We start from the raw sequence: 26553 nt of genomic DNA, 5'->3' as shown, positions 1-26553 counted from the left end.
CTGTGGCTGGGGTCTTAAAGCCTTCATACCAAAAGAACACCTGGTCTCTGCTGTCTGGATGACTGAGACAATCCAGTAGACGTGGCAGGGAAGCACAGTATTATTGTTCAGCACATCTTCCTTCATCCTCTTCATAGCTTCATCCCACTGATCAAATGGCAGTATGATAGAGGCCACCTTGTAATTGTGTTCCTTTAAAAGTTTCCCTTGTCTGATCCCAGGACCAGAGCTACACACCTGGCCTACCAGATGCCATGAGGAAGTTGTCTCCTAGCCAATGAAGGCCTCATGGGGCAGGGGCCAGCCAAGGCTACTTGGAGAATGACCATTTCTCCCCATCAGGGCTCTCTAGTCAGCAGAAGGAGAGTGTGTTGGTAAGCAAAATGGGCTCTTAGCACTTAGTTCAATAAGTGCCCTTGAAGAGTTTGGTTTGTTTCCTTTGAGTAATTCAGTGTATTTCATTGAGCCTTACTAGGTGCTAAGCCCCAGGCCCAAACCCCTATTAGGTGTAAAACCTATGTGGGTGTGGATTGGTAACTAAGGTGGGGCCCAAGGTGGGGCTAACTCAGGGGAGAGCCTAGTTTACGAATGAGTTTGAGTGATAGGTTTGGGACATCAGAGGCTCTTAGACCACGTGGGTTTGTCACCTCTTTGTGATGATTTTAGGTCACGTGGGTGAGTCAAATGTGTGACTCACCCCTGATGCTGAAAAAGATATAAAACCAGGGGGTGGCCTTCTCTTCTTGGGAGCTCTGTCCTGTAGCAGTGGTGGCGAGTGACTGGGCCAACCCTTGTTCTGAGCTCCCGGGCTGAACCTAGATGTTGGTAACTATGAATTGTATTGGGTCTGTCTGTTGATGTTTGTAATTTGTTTGTATTTTGTTCTGAAGTTCGGGGTGCTGGATTTTTCCCTGAACTAAGTGAATGATATTTGTATGCTGAATTAAAAGTAAGCTTGTCAACCCTTTCACCTTGCTTTCCTTAGTTAAGCAGATCAAAAGAACTTGTGCTGTTGGCAGCTTTCTGGGTGCTGGCTGTGGGTGGATCTTACACCCCCACAGAAGCTGCTAGCCGGATTGTGGAAACAAATGGCATAGTCGTGGTCAGGATCTGCCTTTAACAGGAAAGCATGGCGTTTTGGGGTACTGGGTTGGTTGAATGTTTCCCTGTTTTTGGACTGCTCTTTGTACTCAGGGTGGCTATGGTTCTGTGCAGACTCAGGAGCAACAAAGTGCTGAAGGAAAACAGGCCAGTGGAAGTGCTGGGTGTGGTTTCCCAGGGGCCCAGAGCAGGAGATAATCCCTTCTTCCCAGGGCTTAAGCTGATAAGCCTGGCCCCAGAGGACTGTGCTGAAAGGGTGAATGTCTTGAGATTATATTGTACATGGAGTTTTGAAACAGGAGTGGACAATGGCCTTGGAGACTTGGAGAATGGCCTTCCTACAGATTTGGCAGAAGGGGCTGGTGAGAAAAAAGACGAAGCAGACTGCAGCTCCTGAAATACTGACCCAGACAGAGCAGAAGACTGCCTGCATGAGAACTTTGGAAAGGTGAGAGCGGTGCACTGCCTTCCAGCTGACTTTGGTGAGGTGAGCGCAAAGATGGGGAACCACCTACATTGGTATTCCAGAAGAAGCCAGGTGAGGCCAGCTGAAGTTGGAACCCAGGAGCTTGGAGTCCAGCCCTGGGACAAGATGGAAACTTTGCAGCAAGATGCCAAGTGTGCTTTTTCCCTGCCTTCCCCAGCCAGAGCAGAGAACTTTAAGGTGAGCATAAAGGTGGAGAATCACCTACATTGCAATCCAGATTCTGGCAGAAGCCAGGAAAGGCCAGCCGGAACTAGACAACCAGGAACCCAGGGGCTTGGAACTCATCCCTGGGGCAAGATGGAAACTTCAGAACGAAATACAAACAAATTACAAACATCAACAGACAGACCCAATACAATTCATAGTTACCAACATCTAGGTTCAGCCCGGGAGCTCAGAACAAGGGTTGGCCCAGTCACTCGCCACCACTGCTGCAGGACAGAGCTCCCAAGAAGAGAAGGCCAACCCCTGGTTTTATATCTTTTTCATGCGACTCACCCACGTGACCTAAAATCATCACAAAGAGGTGACAAACCCACGAGGTCTAAGAGCCTGCCTGATGTCCCAAAACCTATCACTCAAACTCATTTGTAAACTAGGCCCTCCCCTGAGTTAGCCCCACCTTGGGCCCCAGCTTAGTTACCAATCCACACCCACATAGGTTTTACACCTAATAGGGGTTTGGGCCTGGAGCTTAGCACCTAGTAAGGCTCAATGAAATACACTGAGTTACTCAAAGGAAACAAACCGAACTCTTCAAGGGCACTTGTTGAACTAAGTGCTAAGGAGCCCATTTTGCTTACCAACACAGAGAGGCTGGGGCCTGGGAAGGATCTTAATGCTCTATTCCAACCCCCTCACTTTACAAAAAAAGGAAACTGAGGTCCAGAGAATCAAAGGGATTTTTCCAAAGTCACACTGAGTAAGTTCATGATAGTTGGAATTGAACTCAAATAATCACACTACCACCAAAACTCACTTTTCCAAAACATGTTAAGGTTAACAGAGCAAAGCACAAACATCACAACACCCATTTTACAAAGGAGACAACTGAGGCTCAAAGAGGCCAGGGGACTTAGGTCACACAGTTAATAAGTGGCCAAGCTACAACCAAACCCAGGTCTTCTGAGAGGATGGAGCTAATGATCTCAGTGCTCTTTCCACTGTGCCACGTGTTGTCACATCTCTCTTCTTTGTTCCAGAGACTGAGCTAGTCAGGCAAAAGTCATCTGTCTTAATGCGTCGGAAAGTTGCTGGACTTCCCTTGGAAGATGAGAGAGAGAAGCCACAAGGTGAACGAGGGAACAGGTAAGTTACGAGCACTTTTCAGAACAAATCTTTGGGTCAAAACTATAGCTGAGCCTTCATTGGAGGCAATGGAAAAGGCATGAGGTAGCCTTCCGAAGGCAATCTTCCAAGTTTTAAAAGTGTTATTATATGGAATAATATAAAGCATTAAAGAAATGTACATACCGTTTGACTCTAGTGGTTGTAGTTTTAAAATTAAGCACCAAGGAGTTTGACCAAAAATGAAATGAATCATTTGTACAAAAAAAAAAAATTCTGAGGATTGTTTGTAAGAGCAAAAAACTGGAAAAGGAATAGATTCCCCTTAATTGGGGAATGACCATACAAATTATCATATACAGATGTAAGAAAACATTATTACACTGTAAGAAATTGCAAATGTGAAGTATTCAAAGAAACACGGGGAGATTTGTGTGAAGTGAGCTAGGGCAAAGGAAGCAGGAACAAAAAAGCAGTAAATGTTGGCTTCAACAATGAAGTAAAGAAGATCAAGAAAAGGGATCAGAAAATATGGACTATATGATTCCTACTACATAAAAGTCAATATTCACATCTTTAAGGGGTGAAGCTAACAATTGGTAAATAACGAAAATCAAAGAAACATGTGGGTCCTTTCCCTCTTTCTTTGATTTCTTTGGGGTATAGACCTAGTAGAGGAATTTCAAAGTGTATGCACATTTTAATAGCTTTGGGGGCATAGTTCCAGATTGCTTAAAGGAATGTTTGGACTAGTTCACAGTTCCACCAACAATGCATTAGTGAACCTGATTTCCCACAGCACTTCCAGCATTTGTCATTTTCCTTTCTTGTCATCCTTTTTGTCATGTGATGGGCATAAGGTGGTACCTCAGAGTTGTTTTAATTTATATTCCTCTAATTATTAGTAATCTAGAGAATTTTTTCCACATATTGATAGCTTGGCCTTCTTCCCCTAAAAATTGCCTATTCATATCCTTTGACCATTTATCAATTGGAGAATGGCTCTTTTTCTTGAAAATTTGATTCAGTCCCCTACGTATTTTAGAAATAACACCTTATCAAAGAAACTAAAGCAAGAGTTAAAAATGTTTTTGTCAGTGAAAAGTACTCTCAAAGAGAGTGTTAGAGGAAAAATTGGAAAAGAAATAAGAGCTATGGAAGAAACCTTGGCACAAATGGTACAAAACTATACCCAAAAAACAGATTCCCTGAAAACTGGAGTAGACCAAATAGATGTCAATGTCTCCATAAACAACAAGAGATATTAAAACAAAGTCATAAGAAAGAAAAAGTAGAAGAAAATGGAAGGTATCTCATAGCAAAAGCACCTGCCTTGGAAAACAGATCAAGAAGAAAAAATTTAAGAGTCATTGGACTACCTGAAAACCATGACCAAAACAAGAACCTAGTCCTAGACATCCTATTTCAAGAACGCTTAAAAGAAAACTCCCCCAGTCTCTTAGAACCACAGGGAAAAAGGAAATAGAAGGAACCCACCAGTCACCTCCTGAAAGAAGCTTCAAAAGAAAAACTCCCAAGAACATCACAGCCAAAATCCAGAGCTTCCAGATCAAATAAAAAATGCTGCAGGCAGCTAGAAAGAAAGAATTCAAGTATCAAGGAGTTACAATCAAGATGACACACAATTTAGCAACCACCACTGTAAAGGAGTGCGGAGTGGAATACCATATTTCAGAAGGCAATAGTTACTCAGCAAAGCATCACACCATCCTACAGGTGAAAAATAAAAGACCTCTAATGAACAAGAGGACTTCCAAAAATTTCTGATTAAAAGACCAGAGCTGTACAAACTTTGAAATTCAAACACAGAAGATAAGAGAAACATAAAAAGGTGAACATGAATGAGCAAAGATAAAGAACTAAACAAAGATAAACTGCTTACATTTGAATATGGGGAGAGGGGTAATACATGTGTCCACTATGAACTGTCATCATCAGGGGTCATAGAGAAAGTCTAATTAGACAGAAGGCCTGGGAATAATTTTGTTATATCTTGAAGATCTTAAAAGAAGAATGGGAAGAGAGGGGAAGAAGAATACACTGATAGGAGAAAATTATTTCAGATAACCAGGATACACAAGTAGATATTTATACAAATAAGGAGAAAGAGGTGAGGGAGAATGGTTGACACTGGAACTTCACTATCATCTGAACTGGTCAAAGGAGGGAATACACACACACACACACACACACACACACACACACACACATACAAATACACATTTCACTCAACAGGGAAATAGGAGGTAAAGAAGGGAGAAAGGAAAAGGGGTAATTTGAGGGGGTAGATTAAGGGAGGGATTAATCCTAAGGAAAATAAACCCTAAGTATTATGAAAATATTTATAGCTATAGGTATAAGTATGGGAATCAGTGAGGGTACCCATAAATTGGGAAATGGCTGAGCAAGTTACGGTATATAAATATGATGGAATAGATTTGTACTTTAAGAAATGATAAACAGGATGGTTTCAGAGAAATCTGGGAAGACTTCTATGATTTGACATTGAGTGAAAGGAATAGAACCAGGAAAATAATTTATAAAAAGAAAACAATATGACAAAGACTAAGAAGGATGATTTGGCCACACTTTCCAGCACTGGCTGCACTCTCACTCATTCTCCCTGACTCCCTGGTCAAAGTGAAGGAGTTGGAACACTCTTTACTCCCCATTGCAATTTCTAGGTTCTTTCCCTACCACTATTACTCAGTAATCTCTACTTCTTTGAGGTTCATGCAATCCGCATCTACCACCCAATCAAAACCCTGGTAGCTGTTATCTACAGGCTTCCAGGAACACTCCCTTTTAGTCTTCGTGAATTCAGTACCTGGCTCATAATCTTTCTCTCTTCCTCAACTCCTGCCCTCATACTAGGGGACTTCAACATACCCAGTTACACTCCCTCCAACATCCTAACCTCCCAGTTCATCAACTTATTTCTCATTACTTTCTGCTCTACCCCACTTCAGCCTCACACAGAGTCAAAACTTTGATCTTGCCATCACCCATAAATGCACCACTTCTGTGTTCAAGCCATCATCCTCTCACTAACCACACTCTCTTCCTTTCCCTGTCTTGAACCCCTGGGGTACAACTTTAACTCCATAGTGTCCCCTTCTCATTAATCTTTTGTCCCCTTATATCACCAATTGTGCCCTGCCAGACCCCAGCCTTGGCTAACCCCCACCATCTACTGCCTTTGCTCCTACACATGTGCTGCCTGACAGAGGTGGAGAAAATCATGCAACATTCCTGACTGGGTCCACTACAAATTTATGTTTAAGCACTGGGCCTTCGTGACTTCTAGACATTCCTACTATTACTCCCTTATCCCTTATCACTATCCTATTCTCCACAGCAGCTCTTACAAACCTTTTTATCCCTCCTCCCATAGTTCCCCTTCCTGTCATCCTCTCAGCTGAGAGCCTTGCCTCATATTTTACTGAAAAAATCGAGGCCATTCACCAAGAACTCCCTTTTCTCCCCTCTTCCTAATCTCATATCACCCAAGTGTCTTCTGCTACTGTCTCCTCCTTCACCCTTGTCTTATATAATAAAATGACACTTCTTGCCAAGGCCAATCCCTGTACCTGTGTAAGTGATCCCACTCCAACCTCTCTCCCAGCAGATTGCCTCCTCTATTACCCCCATTTTCTCATTTAGATTCAATCTCTCCTGGTCTGTTATCTGCTTCTCTACTGCCTACAAACATCCTCATATCTCCCCATCTTCAAAAACAAAACAAACAAGCAAACAAAAAACCCCAATTCTCAATTGATCCTGCCATCTTCACTAATTGTCATCCCATATCTCTCCAGCCTTTTGTGGCTAAACTTTTTCAGAAGGCCATCTACAACAGGTACCTCCCACTTCCTCTCCTCTCAATCTCTTCTTAGCTCTACAGTCTGGCTTCTAATCTCATCATTTGACCCAAACTGCTCTCTCCAGAGTTACCAGTGATCTCTTAATTGCCACATCCAGTGGTCTTTTCTCAATCCTCACCCTTCTTGCTCTTTCTGCTGCCTTTGACACTCATGACCACCCTCTTGTCCTTGATACTCTCTTCTCTGTAAGATTTTGGGGCACTAGTGTCTCCTAGTTCTCCTGCTACCTGATTGCTCCCTCTCAGTCTTTTTTCCTAGCTCTTCAGCTAGGTCAGGGTTGTCCAAAATGCAGCCCACAGGCCTCATGTGATTTGGCCCACCTACAAGCATAGAAATTTACATAAAGGCTTTAGTAAACTAAGCTGAGCTACCACAGAGCTCTCTCCAAAATGGCAAATCAAAGTATATTGTCTATTGTTTCAATAAAAACCTAAGGTTGGACTGGCCTGAGCTAGGTCATGACTACCAATGGTGGGTATCCCACAGGGCTCTGTCCTGGGCTCTCTTCTCTTCTCCCTCTATACTACTTCACTTGGTCATCTCATCAGCTCCTATGGATTCAATGATCATCCCTGATCATCATCACAGATGATTCTCAAATCTACTTACTGAGCCCTAACCTCTCTGCTGACCTCAAGTCTCACATCTACAGCCGACTATCAGATATCTCACCCTGGATGTCCTGTAAACACCTTATTAACATATTCAGAACTGAACTCATACTGATTGGTCTGCCTGCCACAAATCTCTGCCCACTCAAGTCCATCCTCCACTCAGCTGCCGAAGTAATTTTTCTAAAACACGGTCAGGACATAAATAATTATGAAGCACCTACTACATGCCAGACACTGTGCTAAAGACAGTCCTTAACCTCAAAGAGCTCACAATCTAATGGTAAAAGACAACACATAAAAAGAAACTGAAAAGCAAGAAGAAAAGGGGGAGGGGGAGGAGAAGAGGAGCGGGAGCGGGGAGTGAGTGGGTATCAAGTATACAGGCATGATGAAGTCTTGCAGCCAGATGGGAATGGTAAGTTTTCTGCCCTGGGCCCCCTCGTTAAATAGAGGATCTAGGAAGAGCTCTCTGATGTCAGAGAGAAAGGGGCCTAAGGGGGAGGGAATACTGAGGCTGTACGAAGTTTGACCATGTCACCACCCTACTAAATAAATTCCAGTGGCTCCCTATCACCTCCAGGATCAATACCAAAATCTTCTGTTTGGCATTCAGGGACTGTTTTTCACCTTTCTTTGTATCCCTAGCACTTAGCAGTGTCTGGCATATAGTAGAGTCTTAATAAATGCTTATTGACTGACTGAATGAATTAGGAACTCTTAACTGACCAATATATAATGACCGACCACATTCCCAGAAGACTGATAATAAAACTAATAATGAAACGACATCTCTTGATAGAAGTGTGAAGTACTCATGTCACACAATGAGACAAACACATATATACATATTTTGACATAGCCAATGCTGAAATTTGGGGTTTTTTTTCCCTTAACTACACGTTTGTAACAATATTTTTGTTTTCCTTTTGTTCTCAAAGTGGGGCGGTTGAGGGGGTGGAGAAAGCAGACTTTTGCTGATTGAAAAAATATAATTAAAAAATCATAACTGTCAATATTAATGAGATTAACTCACCCACAGAAGAGGATTATAAGATAGATTAGAAACTAGAATCCAACAAAATGTTGTTTATAAAAAAAGACACTAAAATAAAGGACTGAGAAAAATCTACTATGCTTTAGTTGAAACAAAAAAAGTAAGGGTAATAATTATGATCTCAGAGCAACAGCAAAAAATCTATTTAAAAGAGATAGAGAGGGAATATGAGTCCTGCTGACTTCAGGCCTGGCATTCTATCCACTGAAGCAAATAAGTGACATATGCCAGAAAAATAAATTATCCCTCCAGCACAATAAATGACATATTATCACATCAGCATAATAAATATCACCCTGATATGTCATTTATTGTGCTGGCATATAATACATTACATGTATTGCATGTATAATATAGTATGTTATGCAAGGTATCATGTGTAATAGATTCATTTTCTTCTAGTGGCATAGTATGTCATTTATTGTGCCTTCATAATATAGATTTTATTACACATACATCATATGTCATATATTATATATCTGTATTATACATGTAATATGTATGGATAATTATTTGGGCTCAGAATTAAAAAGGAAGAAAATAGTGGGCTAGGTCATTATCACATGACCTGCTTATTTGACTTATTGGGCTACAGAAGAAGTGAAGATTTGAATTCGGGTCTTCCCGACTCCAAGTGCAGTGTTCAGCTATCCACCATAGTACTGACTGCCTCTTTGCCTTGCATACAGCTGTAATCCAGCTGATCTTCTCTGTTCTGGAACTGAATCCATATAGAAAATATCTCATTACTGGCAACTACCAGGAATTGTATTCCAAATTTCTGGGACTGCACCACATCAGAACCGTCCACAGGTCAGAAATATAGCTGCTACATCCTCTTTTCTTCTTCTCTCTTGCACCATGCTGTGGAATGAGCATTTGAATAAGGCTTGGGAGAACTGGGTTTGGATCCCTGCTCTGCCATTGTTACATGTGTGATTGGAGTCAAGGCCCAACCACCCCATGCCTCACTTTCCTTCCCTGTCAAAGGACCAGCTGATCTTCCCAGACTTCTTACACATCACTCCTCTCACCAGGCTCTACAATCCAGACAAATTGTTTCACGTACACAACATGCAGTCTCCCATCTCCATGCCTCCCATCTCCGGCTCTCCACTATGTATGGAAAGCATTCCCTCATCACTTCTGCCTTTTGGAATCACTGGTTTCCTTCTACAGTCAGATCAAGTGCCACTTTCTACATGAAACCTTTCCTGATTCTCAGCCGCTGGTGCCTTCCCCTTCCAACATGACCTCGTAGTCACAAATATGTTAGGGCTATTTAGGGGATGAGAACAGGATTCATTCTCCCTAACCTCGGTCATTGTCTCTCAACTGAATGTGAGTTCCTAGAGGACAGGAGATGATTTCATTTTTGTCTTTGTAGGCCCAGAGCTTAGGATAAAGCCTGGCACTTAAGTGGTGCTTCATAAATGTTTACCCACTGACCTCTAGTGTGCATTTTTAGCTCTAACTCTATGATCCTGTGAATCCAATAAATCAATTAATAAATATTTATAAAGTGCCTACTGTGTGCCAGGCACTGTGCTAAGTGTTGAAGATACAAAGACAAAAGACAGTCCCTGCTCTCAAGGAGCTTACAATGTAATGGGCAAATTCTGATCATCCCTTAAAGCCTGCCTCAAATGTCACATCCATTCTTTTCTCTTCACATAAAATGGAGGGATTCTTCCTAATGCTAACATTCTGTGAGTCTATAAATCTCTGCCATAAGCAAGAACTTTCCTTATCAGAGACTGCACAGCACTTTGTTTTGCCCTCTAATGCTTTTGTTTAACTGTCTAATACAGTTTGCTAACTTGTCTGTGCTTGTGTCTTAGCTGCCCACCATCCTATCCCCTTCCCCTGACATCAGACTTCATGACTACACTTATCTAACCTTCATCTCCCACAGGAACTAGCAGAGCACTCTGTACACAGTATGTGTTTAGTATGTTTATTGTTTTTCTAAGCATATAAGAGGAGTACTCCCCAAGCACACTGTGGGTAGATAAGAGCACGATCACTTCCAGTTGGGGGAAAAACTTGGGTTATATCTCCCATAGGGGGACAGCACTCAGTGCAGTGCTAACCAAGCTCATAGTACGCATTCAGTGAACATGTAATGGTTGAATCATTTCATAAAGCAGTTCAGCTTTACAACAGTCCCATCTTGTGGACCTTGTAGAAGCCTACCAGTGTTGATGACAAAGTCTGTCTTTAGTGTGACTGATTAATAGTAACAGGAGTGGCTTCAATGATGGGACTTCAGGTCCTTGAAGACAGTTTTTAGGCATATTTTGGAAATACAGAATCACCTTGTTATGGGAGAAATATCTCCTCTCTGAGTTCATGGGTAACTGCTACCAAATACATATTTACCACAACTCAGAAATTATAGAGGTAAAAACGTAGGTTTTATTGTTATGCTCAAGCATAGGTTCGGGCCTCAGAGAAAACCTGAACAATTTATTAGGATTCTAACAAGGTTTTTTATTTTGTTTATAAAATGACAGAGAAATGATTCATTTACATTTTGAGTTCTTGTACATTCCTCTCAGGCCATAAAAGTTAAAGAGAAGATAGATCCACAATCCCATGTAATCCCCATTTGAACAAATTGAGTTAAACAGAGTCATAATCTCATACATTCCCTAAGGAAATAAATTTCATCAAGCTCTGCATGTGAACTAAATCAGGTTACAGATTAAATTGCATTTAGAGAATTCACAATAGGCTGATGGAACCTACAATTTACACGTTGCCAAGGAGTCAGGGCAGCTGGGTGGTGCAGTGAGTAGAGTGCCAGACCTGGAGTCAGGAGGACCTGAGTTCAAATCCAGCCTCAGACATTTAGCTGTGTGACCCTAAGCAAATCACTTAACCCTGTTTGCCTGAGTTTCCTCATTTGTAAAATGAGCTGGAGAAGGAAATGGCAAACCAGTCCAGTATCTCTGCCAAGAAAACCCTAAATGGGGTGAGGAAGGGTTGGATATGACTAATCACTAAACGACAACAAACATAGAGTCAGGGACAGCTGGGATTCCTTCTTTGGCCTCTTATCTAAGGAATACCCAAGGCTCTTAAGTAAAGTTTTACATCCCATAGGACAGCCTTTGTTTAGGTGAGGTTAATATTAAGACAGACATTGAATTAACCAAAAATTGCTAGGAGAATGTCCTTGAGTCCAAACAATAAAAAGGGAAAATTAAAAATTTCTATAACCACCTGTTGCTGTGTGTTTGTTCATGCATTTGCACATGCCCAATCAGCAGCTAGTCAGAAGAGGGGAGGGGGACAAAAAAAACAAACAAGTTTCTCCCCATGGGAGAGGATCTGCCTCCGCAGCTGTCTCTGACCCTTTCCCTTCCCTCTCCTCTCCCAGATGCACCAGCACTGTCTGGCTCTTGATTGAGGCTGGCAGTGGCACCACCGTCCCGTCTGGCCACTGACTAACCCTCCCTTGACTAAGGTGCTGGAAATGCCTTGTTTCTTGCCTGAATGCTATCTTCAGTGAATATAGGAGAACAAGTGTTATTAGGTATCCTGCCCTAATGGGGGACAGCTGGGCAAGCCTTGCCACCAAAACTCTTGGTCTCCACCCATGCTGCAGTAGAACCAGAAAGCTTTGTGCCAGTCCCAGTTCTCCATCACCATGTCTCTGTAGAACCTCGGCCAAGTCACTTACAGGCTCCTAGACTCGGTTTCTTCATCTGTAAAATGAGGACATTTGATGCAGTGGCTTCTAAGGTCCCTTCCAGGTCCTGAGTCTATGATTCCAGGATCATTACCTTTTAAATTTATTCTTGATACCTAAGGGGCAGCTAGGTGGCATAGGGCACAGTGTACTGGGAGAACTAAGTTCAAATCCACTCACAGATACTGTGTGACCCTGGGTAAGTCACTTGAGTTCTCTGGGCCTCAGTTTCCTCATCTGTAAAATGGGTAAAATAATAGCACCTCTCTTACAGGATTGTTATGAGAATCAAATGAGATGATATATGCAAAGAGTTTTCCAAACCTTAATAAATTCTTTATAAATATATTTTTATTAATATATTTCTTACAAATACATTTTTATAAATATATTCTTAATAAATTATTTATCATTTGATGTAGTTTTTGAAACATTTTTCCATGTAAGCAGTTTGATTGCAATGCCATGGCTGTATAAAAGGCTGCACTGAGAAGGCACGGTGGTATATCATGGCTGGGGCTGTGGAGTCATGGAGACCTGGGTTCAAGGGTCACCTCCTATACATACTGACAAAGATCTCAGGCAAGTCTTTGAAGCTCTCATTGTCCTGGGCAATTCTGCAAACCTACGGATTCCATGGCGGGAAGGGAGTTGCTGTGTGACACGAGGCGCCGTGGCTTTGCTTAGCACTCCAGCGTTGCTCCGTCCTCTGTGTCTCACTGTGCAAACCAGCACCGACAAGGCCAGAATAGTAAAGGCCAGGTGGGGCTACGGTAAACTACAGGACTGTTATCCTGCATCTCAAATCCTCTGTTTCAATTTCCTGCCTTTCATATGGAGTTGTGTCCACAAATGAAACTCAGACTTTGAACCACTTTGCATGTACTTTCCAACTGATATTTTTTTGTGAGAATCATCTTTACAAATGCCTTGATTAACCTCTTGGAAGAAATAGGTAAGCTTTCTCAAATAAAATTGGACAGCAGACCACCCCTTTACGGCCACACAATGGACTAAAATGTATAGAGAATACAAATTCTCGCTGTTGTTATCATTTTGATGATTGGAAAAATGCATTTAATTTGTTAGAACAAAATGCCCCCTGAAAGGCTTTCTCTGCAATGAGTCATCACCTTGGCATATATCAAAATCATACAGAATTTGCTGAAAAAGTGTAGCCACAGAGATAAAATATTCTTCAATGACCTGCTGAGTATTAATGTCAAGCAAAGCTATAAGATGGGGAAGCATATGCTCACCAAAGGTATTTGCTACTATCGTGGACAGAGTCCAAATTTAGAAGAGTGATTCCCTGTAGATGGTAAAGTTCTCCAGATGCCTCTATTTACAGATGACATCATGCCGACTGCATTAAGAACCTCCCAAATAATCCCTCAAAAGAATTTGGCTTAACCATAAAGTAATCAATCCGCTAGTACTTATTAAGCACCTACTATATGCCAAGAAGTGAATGAAGAATGCTTATTGTCCAGGAAATGTGCAGTTGCACGGACAAGTTGTAGAGCCATTGGTACATCAATTTTGGACAGATACTACAGTTTACTATAAACTGAATTTAGAGTTGAACAATAAGAAAACTAAATCTCCTTTAGGAAATTATAGTTTTAATGAACCCAAGTTTATAGCTGAAATAAAGGCCCATCCTTTTTGTAGCAAGTACACTTAGCCTGTCTACCATAGGGCTAAGAAAGCTCCATCTTAACCTCAGGGTTCTAGCTCACCCTGAGAGATTGGAGCATCTCTTTTCTATTTAGCCTTTGACTTGAGCCCCTACCAGTTGTGTTCCCCCGTTGTTAGGGAGCCAGCGATTAATATTCAAGTTCTATTTAACTACTTAACATCAAATAGCTTTCACAAAAGTTTTGGTGGTTATCCTTTGATCTCGAAGAGGACTAAAATGATCTCACCATCTTGGGGTCAAGGTACAGTGTGTCTGACTGTGGTCTGTCAGACCAATACAAACTTGGAAGTCTCTACCACAAGTCGGGCATAAATAATCCATATGAATATTTAGAGTAGAGATGTTTCTAAATTTGCACATATCACATTTCCTTTGGGCTACTATAATCCTGCTTTGCTCATAGAGAGCAGCATCTTCTTTGATGAGGGCACATTTACTTCAAAGACATAGCAAAAACAAAGTATGTTACCCTTCCACTTTGCAGGGGTTAGGGGTTTGGAGGCCCTGAGATCTGGAAAATCTGCATAAAATTTTTTGGTCCTCCCTTCATATCAGAGAAGACGTCTGAATTTTTTTCTTTTTCTTTTATGGGGTGTTTACAGTACCTTAAAAGATGAACTATATTGATATTATATTATACTTTAAATATATTTTATGTATTTCTAAACTTTTTTCTGTGTTGTCTGCTGGCCTTCGTATGTCATTTGTGGCTTCCACAAAACTCCACCAAAATTCCCATTTAATTTCTTATGCCGACCCACTATATATTGAAACTGGGACGGGTAAAGTCGAGATGTGGAAGGGATAACTATATAAACAATTTTCCCCAGTGCTTCCAGGGCATGAGTTCCCCTATAGCATCTCACTTGAGTGGGAGGAGGCTGGAGAGGGGGCAATAGGCTCAGCTTATCTTAGTTCCTACATAACATTGGTCCTACCACATGGCCAAATGTAACCTGACTGCTGGATGAGTCCTCGTATCAGATTCCACTGGCCTGTGTTCCAAAGGTCAATCCTGGAGGTCACTCCTTGCTCCTTGGGACACTGATGCTGTTTGGGCTCTGGAATATTGGGATACCAAGGTGCTCTTTGGACCTTCTGAAGTCACAAGGTTGTGGAACTCCACTCCCCTAATCTAGAAGAGAGAGAAAAAAGGCAGAGGGCAAGGGCCAGATGGCCTCAGAGGGGGAAGAAGCCTCCAGGACCTTTCTTTTTACAGTCTCATCTCTCATTGGACTCTGTGAAAAAAAAAAGTCACTGAAGTTGGTCCCAAGAATTAATGAGGAAGAGAAAGTGCCTGATGCGACAGGTCTTTCTGAATGCTTCCTCTTCCCCTAGCAGATCTAATCCAGTTATAGAATGTCTATATGCAAAAACATGCTGCACAGTCTTTCCGAGGCACTACCTTTACGTGTCATTATGATTCTTCCAGAAACGAACTTGCTTGCCTCTGCAAGTGAAGAAACAACACCCCAGGCATTCTACACATATTCCAGATCCCCCTTACATTGAAAAAAAAGTTAATACTTGTTTTTCAATCACTTTTACTCAACTCCTCCCGGCCATCTTTTATAACACGGGTATAAGCCAAAGAGCCAACTTCAGCCCACTTGCCTCTTTTTCTGTCTGATTAAAATTTTTTTTAACATTTTAATTGTTTTTGTTCTATTTTTAAAACAATTTAATTGAATTTTTTTTTTAAAATATTCTTAGCTTGCGGGCCATATAAAAACTGAATTGTACACTCTTAGGTCATTTTTTGCCTTGATTGGAAACAAAAGGGGTAATTCAGCAAATCTCCCCAACAGCCTTAGTGCCCCACCTCCTCAAAGAAAGGCAGGGAGGTGCATTTTCTCATCCTTTTTTTAGGCCAGGCTTAGTTATTACACTTACACAGTGTTTCATTTCACTTCTGCTGCTCTTTCCGTTTATATTATCGTAGTCATTGGAAATGTTGTTGTCCTGGTTCGGCCTACATCATTTTGTCTCAGTTCATCTAAATCTTTCCATGTTCTCCTTTAACATTCATATTCATCATTTCTTATGACGCAGTAATATTCCTTTACCTTCATGAACAACGATGTGTTTAACCATTCCCCAATCAATGATGTCCATCTTTTAATAACAATGTTCTACCAATGTCCTGGTGTTTATATAACTAGAAAGCATGAAATACTGGCAATTCTCGGAAGAATGAAAACTGAGGCTCACCCTGGATAAGACCGAGACATTACAAAGGAAGTCTTGTGCTAGACAAAAGTTTCATAAAGGACAAGTGTCATCAGTTGGATGACATAAAACAAAAAAGATGGACCAATCACGTAGCAAAAACTGGGATGTAGCTGTGGGGCCTTTGGACAAAAAGAAAATATAAAAGCTCTTTTTTCATATACCAGATGTTGAATAAAGCCACTCAAACAGAGGTGCTGGGACCTTAGCAGGGTCTTACAGAGTGGATAAGATTAGGAGAAGAAAAGGGATGTGGGTGAGAGGTGGCCAGAAGTCACAGCATGAACAATTGCCTGCAAGTGAGAATGAGCAAGAAACTTTCTAGAGATGTTGTCACTAGCCTGTCTGCAATATTGGATTCACATTGGAAATCATATTAGGCAGAAAAGGTGGGTTGGGGCAAGATCATAGAGGGCTTTGACCATCAGGCTAAAGAGTCCAGACTATAATTTGTAAACAATTTTTCTAAACAATTGAGAGTGGCATCTGTGTCAGAAGGTACCATCTTCCAAATGTTTCCCAGGCCTTTACCAGGGCAGTTGCCCTGCTCATCCTAGCCTAGCCTAAATAAATCATTGTCCTTAAAATCCTGAGGAACAGTGATTAGCTTCTTTTTTGATCACTTTTGTTTGTTTATTAATTTATTGCTATCTTGGCAAGGTGGAGGTGGGGGGAGGGGGAGTTGTTTGTTTTCACATGATAGACTCATCTCCACCAACAGGCAAACAAACTTTTTAAAAAATATACTCCAAAAGAACATTTTGCTAATCTTAAAACTCCATATAAATGGTTATTAATAGCTCTAAGCTGTTTGAGGGAAGGGATTTGGTCCTATAATTCTTTGTCTTTGTCACAGTACTGAGAATATGCATACTATACCTATGTATGCACAAGGTACCTGTCCCTAAAGTCTGGACACATAGGCGAAAATGCATATTTTCAAGAAATGAAATGAATGAAATGTTCAACAACATTTTATTTAATTGGAATATTAACAAATAACATCTTCAAGATGATTTCTATCATTTGTGATGCAAAGGTTGATGAGCTTTGCAAGATTCATGTGAACTCGACGCAATAACTCCACATTGTCTTCAATTTCAGCACATTCACTCTTTATGCATTCAATCAATTGTGTTGCATCTGTGATTTCATTGAGCACACCTTCTCTTTTAGCATACCCCAGAAAAAGAAGTCAAGGGGGCTAAAGTCTGTTAATATTCCAAATATTTCAAAATACGCATTTTTGCCTATGTGTTCAGACTTTAGCGACACTCTGTAGAAGGCATTAAATAAAAATGTACAAATTTTTTAAAAAATTGCTCCATGAAAAACTTATTAATTAACAGAGATAATAGACATGTATCCATTAACTTTGGCAATATGGTTCTAACATTGACCACTGTATTTGACTAGAGTTTAATTGACACTCCACATTGTCATCATTTGGTGTAATTATTGTGTATATTTATACCTTTGACTCTGTTTTCTTCATTCAGTTTCACTTCAAAAGTTTTCCCATATTTCTCTGAATTCTTCATATTCATCTTTACTTATCTTATGGACCAGTAATATTCCATTACATTAATCTATAATAATTTGTTCAACTCTTCCTCAATCATTGGGCGTGTATGTTGTTTCCAGTTTTTTGTCATTACAAATCAGGCTTCTATGAATACATACATGCCACGTGATGTTTCTTTTCTTGTCAATAACTTCCTTGGGTTATCATCTTAGTAGTATGTTCTCTGGGTCAAAGGATATGAGCAGTTTAATAACATTTCTTGCCTTATTCCAAATTGTTTTCTAGAAAGGGCAAATCAATTTACTATAAGCTTTTTAAATGAGGGACAAACAAATGGTGACTGCAAAGGACATTATGTTTGTATCTTTAGAGATGTCTCACTGATGAGAAATTCAAAATAGAGGCCATCTCTGTATTTTAAATGTATTCTTGTTCCCAGGAAGTGGCCAGGAATCAGCCCTACATCATTCACCATCAGCAACAAAATTCACATCAGAGCAACACCTCCAATAATAACCACTAAAAGCACCCTGGGCCACCATGCAGTGGTGGAAGCAAGAGATGTTGTATATTTGGTGAGTGTGGGGAAATGGGCAGTTGTTTGAGAGGGAAACTGAAATTCACTTCAATTCTACAAACAATAATAAGGATCTTGGAGGGGTAGAGGGGTGATGATATGTAAAATGAGTAAGAGTGGTAACTTTTAAACAGAGAAATGAATACAAGATAATTTGAGGAATATATTACCCCTTCCGTATAGTGGGGTTAGGGGCAAGGCGGCCCCGTGATCTGGAAAATCCGCGTAAAATTTTTTGGCCCTCCCTTATTAGTGCCAGAGAAGAAGTCTGAATTATTGTGGTATTAAAAGATAAAATATGTTGACATTATATAATACTATACATATGTTTTATGCATTTCTGAGTTTCCAAACTTTTTCTATGTTGTCTTCTGGCCTTTCCATGTTCTCTGCGGCTTCTACAAAACTTCCCAAAAATTCCCATTTAATTTCTTTTGCTAACCTGTGATATATTGAAACCATGATGGGGAAAGTCACAATGTGAAAGGGATAACTGTACTAACAACTAGAGGATAATAGGGAAGGCTTCCCACAGGAGGTGGCACCTGAGATAAGCCTTGATGGAAGTGAAGCATTCTAAGAGGTGACAGGTTAAGAGCAATTTTCTTTCCTCAATCAGGTAAGCTCAAATAAGAATTGAAATTTATCTGCATGCCCCAAGCAGAACCCCATGGGGAAAGACCAACTAGAAACATACTACACAGGTGGCTAGGGATAAATCATCCTGAGATTACACATTTATGACATGTTTACTACAAAAACAGTAAACTATGTGCCTGTAACACAGAGACAGTGTGGTAATATATAGTAAATAATAGTAAATAACTATTTTAACAACTGGTTCTCAAGGGAAAAAATGCAGGCATGACACATTTCTGAATTTAACCTGCATTGTCAACATTTTCTCCATCATTTCCTTAAGTCTAGACAATCAATGAAACAATAAATCAAGGCCTGTTTTGTAGCATTTCTAGATTTCTGAGGTATAAATGCTCACACTGAAAATTTAAGAATCTGTCTCAGGAGCACGTAGTGTTTGGCTCTGGCATGCCCCATGTGTAGTGACCAAAGAGAGGACTTCAAAGACAGGAAGAGCTGGCGGGTTCAGTCCCTGCTTTGACACATACTGGCTGTGTGACCTTGGAGGAGTCACTTAACTTCTCAGTGTCCAAGAGCAGTGATGTCCAACTCAAGTAGAAATGTATCCCTGCAGTCTGTATATTGACTTAGAAAACCACAAATTAACATTATCTATACTATATTGCATTTTTATTAATTTTATTAAACATTTCCTAAAGTACATCTTAATCTGGTTCCTGTCCCCCTTGGGAGTTTTGCTGGCAGCTTGCTGGCCATGAGTTTAACACCTCTAAACTAGATGAGAGCTGTAAAATTTTAAATTGCACAAAAGGGCCATTTTGTCTTGGGCAAGGGTTTCCTCACCTGGGTGTTCTCTATGCCAGTGAAATCACAGCTCTAAAACCCATCCCAATCACTATGCATACAACAGAAAGTTGACTATACGATATAAATCACATACTAACTCTTCAGAGCAGCCCTGTCTGGGAATCTGACCACTGTGCAATATAATGTGGTCATAAGAGCCCTGGACTTGGAGTCACAAGGCTGTGTGTGACTTTGCACAAATCTCTTTAATCAGTCTGTCAACAAAGGCCTACTACATGCCGGGTACTATGATAGGAAAGAGGACCATAACATCAGAGAAATGATGACATGACTTGCAGTTGACTTTGATTTGAGTGAGGGAGGGCTCTGCAAGGTCACTGGTCCCACTTTCTCCTACAGAGCCATCTAGGTCCAGTGGCCTGATTTTTACCAAGACAACTGGAGATAGCCCAGGATGCAGTAGGAGACTCTGGCCCTTTTAGGCTAAGGCCTTTTCATGTACACCCATTCAGTGAATAGGCCTCTTTAAGAAGTGAGTTCAGGGATGGCCCCTTTAATTAGAAAAAAAGATTTTAAAAAATCAAGCTGGGAGGGGAAGACCCTTGGGATTGCTGTTCCAAAGAGAAACAGTTACCATTGACATTCACTCTAAGCCAGGAGGGCCCAAAATACAGATTAAGTGGAGCTTGGGCAGGGACCTATTGTGGTTCACTCTCTGAGCTTCAGAGTGAACTGAGTTTAAGGTTTTGTGAAAGAAAAAGAATGAAGGAAAGGAAAGGAAAGGAAAGGAGAGGAGAGGAGAGGAGAGGAGAGGAGAGGAGAGGAAAGGAGAGGAAAGGAAAGGAGAGGAAGAGGAAGAGGAAGAGGAGAAAGGAAAGCAAAGGAAAGGAAAGGAAAGGAAAGGAGAGGAGAGGAGAGGAGAGGAGAGGAGAGGAGAGGAGAGGAGAGGAGAGGAGAGGAGAGGAGAGGAGAGGAGAGGAGAGGAAAGGAAGAGGAAGAGGAAGAGGAAGAGGAAGAGGAAGAGGAGAAAGGAAAGCAAAGGAAAGGAAAGGAAAGGAAAGGAAAGGAAAGGAAAGGAAAGGAAGAGGAAGAGGAAAAAGGAAAGGAAAAAGGAAGGAAGGAATCTAGCCAGTAAACCCCAAGTTAGGTGGGCAGCTTCTGGCCATCAAAATTTACCTTCCAGATGATATCTAAAAGAAATAAAATCAAATTAAGGGATGAGAGAGGAATATATTGAGAGAGGGAGAAAGGGAGAGATAGAATGGGGTAAATTATCTCCCATAAAAGTGGCAAGAAAAAGCAGTTCTGTAGGAAGGGAAGAGGGGGCAGGTGAGGAGGAATCAGTGAATCTTGCTCTCATCAGATTTGACCTGAGGAGGGAATACTATACACACTCAATTGGGTATCTTATCCCACAGGAAAGAAGGAGGAAGAAGATAAAAAAAGGGGGGGGATGATAGAAGGGAGGGCAGATGGGGGAGGAAGTAATCAAAAACAAGCACTTTCGAAAAGCGACAGGGTCAAGGGAGAAAATTCAATAAAGGGGGATAGGTTAGGAAGGAGCAAAATATTGTGGAAGGGTTTTACATAATGATACTCATGTGGCCTATGTTGAATTGCTTGACTTCTTGGGGAGGGTGGGTGGGAAGGGAAGAGGGGAAAGAATTTGGAACTCAAAGTTTTAAAAACAGATGTTCAAAAACAAAAAAAATTGTTTTTGCATGCAACTAGAAAATAATATACACAGGCAATGGGGCGTAGAAATATATCTTGCCCTACAAGAAAGGAAGGGCAAAGGGGATGGGAGGGGAGTGGGGTGACAGAAGGGAGGGCTGACTGGGGAACAGGGCATCCAGAATATACGCCATCTTGGAGTGGGGGGGAGGGTAAAAATGGGGAGAAGATTTGTAATCCAAACTCTTGTGAAAATCAATGCTGAAAACTAAATATATTAAATAAATTAAATAAAAATTTAAAAAAAAATTTACCTTCCTTTGGAGAGGAGAGGGAGCGGGAGAGGGTAAGGATGAACTGAGTTACCCACCTAACTGAGTCCCCATCAGGGGAGAAACAATATACATATACACACACCTATATACATTATATATGTATACATTATATATATACACACATATATATATATGCATAAAGCAAATAAATACAAGGTAGGTGGGTTGAGGACCAAGAAATGTTTTCTATAGAAAGCAGCATTTCAACTGTTTTGAAGGAAACAAAGGGATTCAACCAGGCAAAGATGAGGAGGGAGTGTATTACAGGAAGGAAGAGCCAGTGTAAAGGTACCAGAGATGATGTGTTCTGTGTGAGGAAGAAGAAGGCCGGCAGCCTACTCTGAGTAATACATAACACAGTTGGAACAGTAGTTTGGGGCCAGGTTGTAAAGGGCTTTAAAATCCAACCAAAGGAGTTTATATTTGGTCCTAAAGGCAATAGGGAGCCATTAGAATATTTCAAGTAATGAATGACAGAGCGGAGTTTTGAAAAAAATCACTTTGACAACTTGGTGGAGAATTAATTGGAGAGGGTAGGCAGGCTAATTATTAGGCTTTTGCAATAGTCCATGAGAAAAGTGATAAAAGGACTGAACTAAGGTGGTAGTCATGAGAGTAAAGGGACAGTTATAAAAAATTTTGTAGAAGTGGAAATTTGTATAAAGATTTGGAAACTAGTTGGCTACATAGACTGAGGGAGAAGAAACACAATGCAAACTGCACTGTCTGCTTCACAGGGTTCTTGTTAGGGATCTGCTCAGATAACACATAAAAGTGTTTTATATAAACCTTAAGACAATATGTAAATGTAAGCTGCTAGTTGAAGACAGAAAGCTGGATTTCCCTCCCTTGACTTATTTTTCAGGAGTAAATTGAAAATACTCTTCCCATTACTAGTCCTATTGTGGATTCACTTCATTAACCACAAATGCAATCATTAGACATTTTCCTTTTGTGCCATGCTTTCAGATGGATCCTATACATTGTTTTAACATGTGATAAACAATGAAATCCAACATTGATACAACCTTGCTAAAAAGTTCATCTGAACAGGTTTCCTTGTGTGTGTGTGCGTATGTGTGTGTAACATTTGACAGCTAAACAGAATGTGGTTCTATAGGCATGATCATTCAGCATTACTTACATTTCTGTGTTGTTTTGTTTATTTTCTAGTGTAGGAATTTTTTTGGTGTTTTCTTGCTTTTGGTTTTGTACATGTCCTCTCTTTTGTATTTATTCAAATAATTGATAGTTTGCAACTAGATGTTGAAGGAGATCAAAACAAAATTATCTGAAAAAAATTGCAACAATGAATCCAAAGATGTTTAAGATATCATTCCTGACCTCAGGGAGCTTACAGTGTGGTTCATCATATATAAGATATGTATATAAGATGATATCGGTGGGTAAACAATATAGATCATGAGCAGAGCACTGCCTCAACCATGGTGATGATGTGATAATGGAGAGATAGATGGTAGAACCCTTGCCCTCAAACTATTTCAAATCAGCAATTTGAAATAATCATATATTATTTATATAGCTTATATAATATATAACAATTATAATATACAATAACAATGTATAAGATAAGTAATTATAAAATTTGTTGAATCTGATTAACTGTGGTTTATATATGACTAGACTTAGATGTCAGTTTGCTTAAAGGCAGGGGGCTAAACCAGATGGTTCCTGTAGGTCCCTTTCAAGATAAATTATCTTAGTGTTTCAAGTCAGAATTCTCCTGCAAAAGGTTATCAGGAAGATAATACATGCAAAACCAAAATATAATTACCTGCCATTTATGGTGAGAAGTGGGACAGATGCTCTCACCATTAATATCCCAGTGGTAGGATGAAAATCCTGTCCTTCAGAGATGAAGTAGTAGTGGGAGCTTATAGAACTCTCCCATATCCCAATGGGATTCATTTCCCTCCCTCCCCAGATCTCCTACTCCCTCTGACTATTCCTATGTGCCCTTAGGCTAATGATAGCCAACCACATGTACACAGTATTTTTCAGTTTATACAACAACCCTGGGGCTTAGAAAGTTATATTCACATTGCTAGGAAGTGCCAGAACTGGGCCTCCAAACTCCATCTCCCAATTCCAAATCCAGGCCTCTTTCTACTCTACAAGCCAGACTTTCAAACCAGGAGAAAAAAATATTCTTCTGACAAAGGTAGTGTCCTTCCATGCATTTTTCAAAAACCTATAGACAAAAGATGTTCAGTGAATGCTAGTCAAATTAATAAAAAGAAAAAGAACTGACTATGGGGCCAAGCACTGGAGATACAAAAACAAAACAGTTCCCTGCTCTCAAGTTGCTCACATTCTAATTAGAAGAAACACCACATACAGGAAAGTGTAATGCCAAAGCAAAGAAAATGGGTTTTGGTGATCCTAAGGACCACCTAGAGACCAAGTAGCAGGACAAATGGCAAGGCCCAAGGGTCCTTAGGGTGCCATCTTTAGGTTAGATGACAATGCTTGGGGTCTGGAATACATAGTGGCAGGGCAGATTGTAAGACCTAGTGTTCCTCCATCTTCCCAGAAGAATTGTACAGTTATCCCTTCCACATTGCGGGGATTGGGGTGTGGTGCCCTGGGATCTGGAAAATCTGCATAAAATTTTTGGCCCTCTTTTTATACTAAAGAAGTCTGAACTTTTTTCCTTCTCTTTTATGGGGTATTTGCAGTACCGTATTGTAAAATTTAGGTTAAGGATTTGGTCATAGGCTCTGTGTCATCTGCTGGCCTTCTCCTATCATCTGTGGATTCCACAAAACTCCCCAGAAATTCCCATTTAATTTCTTATGCCAACCCATGATATTTTGAAATCATGATGGGAAAAGTTACAATGTGGAAGGAATAACTATAGTTGGTAAATCCCTACATATCCAAGTGGTATGAACAGCTAGGTCTATTCAGCCATAAGGAGCCAGTGAAGGGGCCAGATCCACCACCACTGGGAAGGGGGGAGAGGACCCAAGGGTGGGAGTAGAACTACCTCCAGTGGGGGTGGGAATGGAAGTGCAGTGTCCAATTGGGAGATTGAAAGAGAAAGAAGCACTGAAAGGAAGGCTAGGTAGAACAATGACTTCCTCAGATGCCCACTGCTTGCTGCCTGCTGGATAGGGTGTAGGCTAGGGAGGCAAGAAGGCAGGGACAGGAGAGGGAAAACTGACGAATAAGGGAAGATGGCAGTTTTCCTAATATGGGCCCTTTCCTCTGCTTTCATCCCCAGAAATATTTGGAAGAATTACAGCTGGATCTGAAAAAGATTAAGGAAGAAAAGGATATCCAGCTCACCAAAGCTGAGCATTGGAAGAACTGGTGGAATTGCTCAGTAAAAACCATTAAGAACTTGTATCCATAACCCCTTTGGACCCTTTTCTTATGTATGCACTTAGATTTAAGGGATGATGAAATTTTTGTTCTATAAATAAAAATGTGGTTATACTAGTCCTGACAGTTGTGACCATCACTATGCCGGGAAGGGTTATTGTTTTTGCCTTCATCAGGTAAATTTCATGAGTGGCCAGACTGCAGGTGATCCTCCCTGGTGGAGCAAACACTCCCAGCCTGTCAGTAGTCCAGTGTGCAATGAAAAGAATTATAGATGGAAGGGACATCTGAAGACATCTAATCTAACCCTCTTGCCTTTAGAGGTGAAGAAACTGAAGTCCATAGAGATTAAGTGACTTGCCCAAGTGGTAGAGCTAAGGCATGAACCAAGTTCCTCTGATTCCAAATTTAGTATTCTTTTCATTGAGTGAATGAGAGCAACATTTAATCTTTTTGCAGGGGGGAAAGGCAGGGCAATTGGGGTTAAGTGACTTGCCCAAGGTCACACAGCTAGTAAGTGTGTCAAGTGTCTGAGGCCAGATTTGAACTCAGGTCCTCCTGACTTCAGGGCCGGTGCTCTACTCATTGAGCCACCCAGCTGCCCCAACAGCAATGTTTAAAAAATGGGGGGGCGGTAATCAATAATTTTTTTTTCAAATTTCAGATAACAGTGCTGGGTGGTTTTATAACAAACTTTTCATCATCAAAGGAAATGGAGAACTCCACACTTGGACTCCTAATATCACAGTCATAGATGTGCTTATAGTGCTTATTTTCAAATGGCATTAAAGGATACCAAAAGAGGGGCAGCTAGGTGACGCAGTGGCTAGAGCAATGGCCCTGGAGTCAGGAGGACCTGAGTTCAAATCAGGCCTCAGATACTTAATAACTGTGTGACCCTGGCCAAGTCACTTAACCCTAATTGCCTCGCCCGGCCCTCCCCCAAAACCAAACAATCACCCAAGAAACTGATTTGTATTATACCTAGGCTCTATGGCAGCAATAGGGTTCTGAGAACATTGAAATGTCAAATCACAAGGAGGGAAAGTCACAAGGTGTGGAAAAAATACTACATTCTATTAAGAACAAAAATTTCCCCAACTATGTAAAATATTTCAAATATAGTATACACAGGAAGGTATTATTAGGGGACAAATGGGCTTTCTGAAAGCAATGTTCCACAGTAGACCCTGGTTGACTGGAAAAGATGGAAAATACAAAATTCTACTCTTTGTTGAATATTTTTTTTAAAAAAAACATTTGATTCAGTAGAGCAAAACATCGTTTTAAAGACTTTCTTCCAACAAGGTGTCTCTCATGCATACATCAAAGACATACGAGAAACTTTGAAAGATAAAAACAAAGATAATCCTGTTCACAACCATCCTCTGCTCATTAAAAACACATGAAGCAGCTCACTCAGTGGTAGCTGTTAGCACTGCAGGCTACTTTGGACCTTTTTGTCACCTTTCTTTCCCCCATTCCTGGCTCTAATTTCTCTAAGAGACAAACAAAAATGGAAGAAATCACTGTTCTTGCCAATGACAATGCCTTTGGCAACGTACAAAACTGGCTTTGCTGGAGATGGTGCATTCGTTGCTGGATGCCCAA

General features: G+C 40.8%; 1 protein-coding gene across 1 annotated transcript in view; it reads left to right on the top strand.

Moving 5' to 3' along the window:
* CCDC180 (coiled-coil domain containing 180) overlaps nt 1-24973 on the top strand; it is a 129655-nt gene extending 104682 nt beyond the window's left edge. Inside the window, exons 36-38 of the mRNA XM_036752440.1 lie at nt 2791-2896; nt 18041-18176; nt 24842-24973. Of these exons, the coding sequence (XP_036608335.1) occupies nt 2791-2896; nt 18041-18176; nt 24842-24973 (374 nt within the window). The remainder of the gene's footprint in view (nt 1-2790; nt 2897-18040; nt 18177-24841) is intronic.
* Nucleotides 24974-26553: the final 1580 nt, after the last annotated feature.

Source organism: Trichosurus vulpecula, chromosome 3, assembly GCF_011100635.1.
Source record: "Trichosurus vulpecula isolate mTriVul1 chromosome 3, mTriVul1.pri, whole genome shotgun sequence".
In the NCBI taxonomy this organism is placed as follows: Eukaryota; Metazoa; Chordata; class Mammalia; order Diprotodontia; family Phalangeridae; genus Trichosurus; species Trichosurus vulpecula.
The sequence above is the reverse complement of the archived record's forward strand: the minus strand, read 5'-3'. Positions and strand labels throughout refer to the sequence as shown.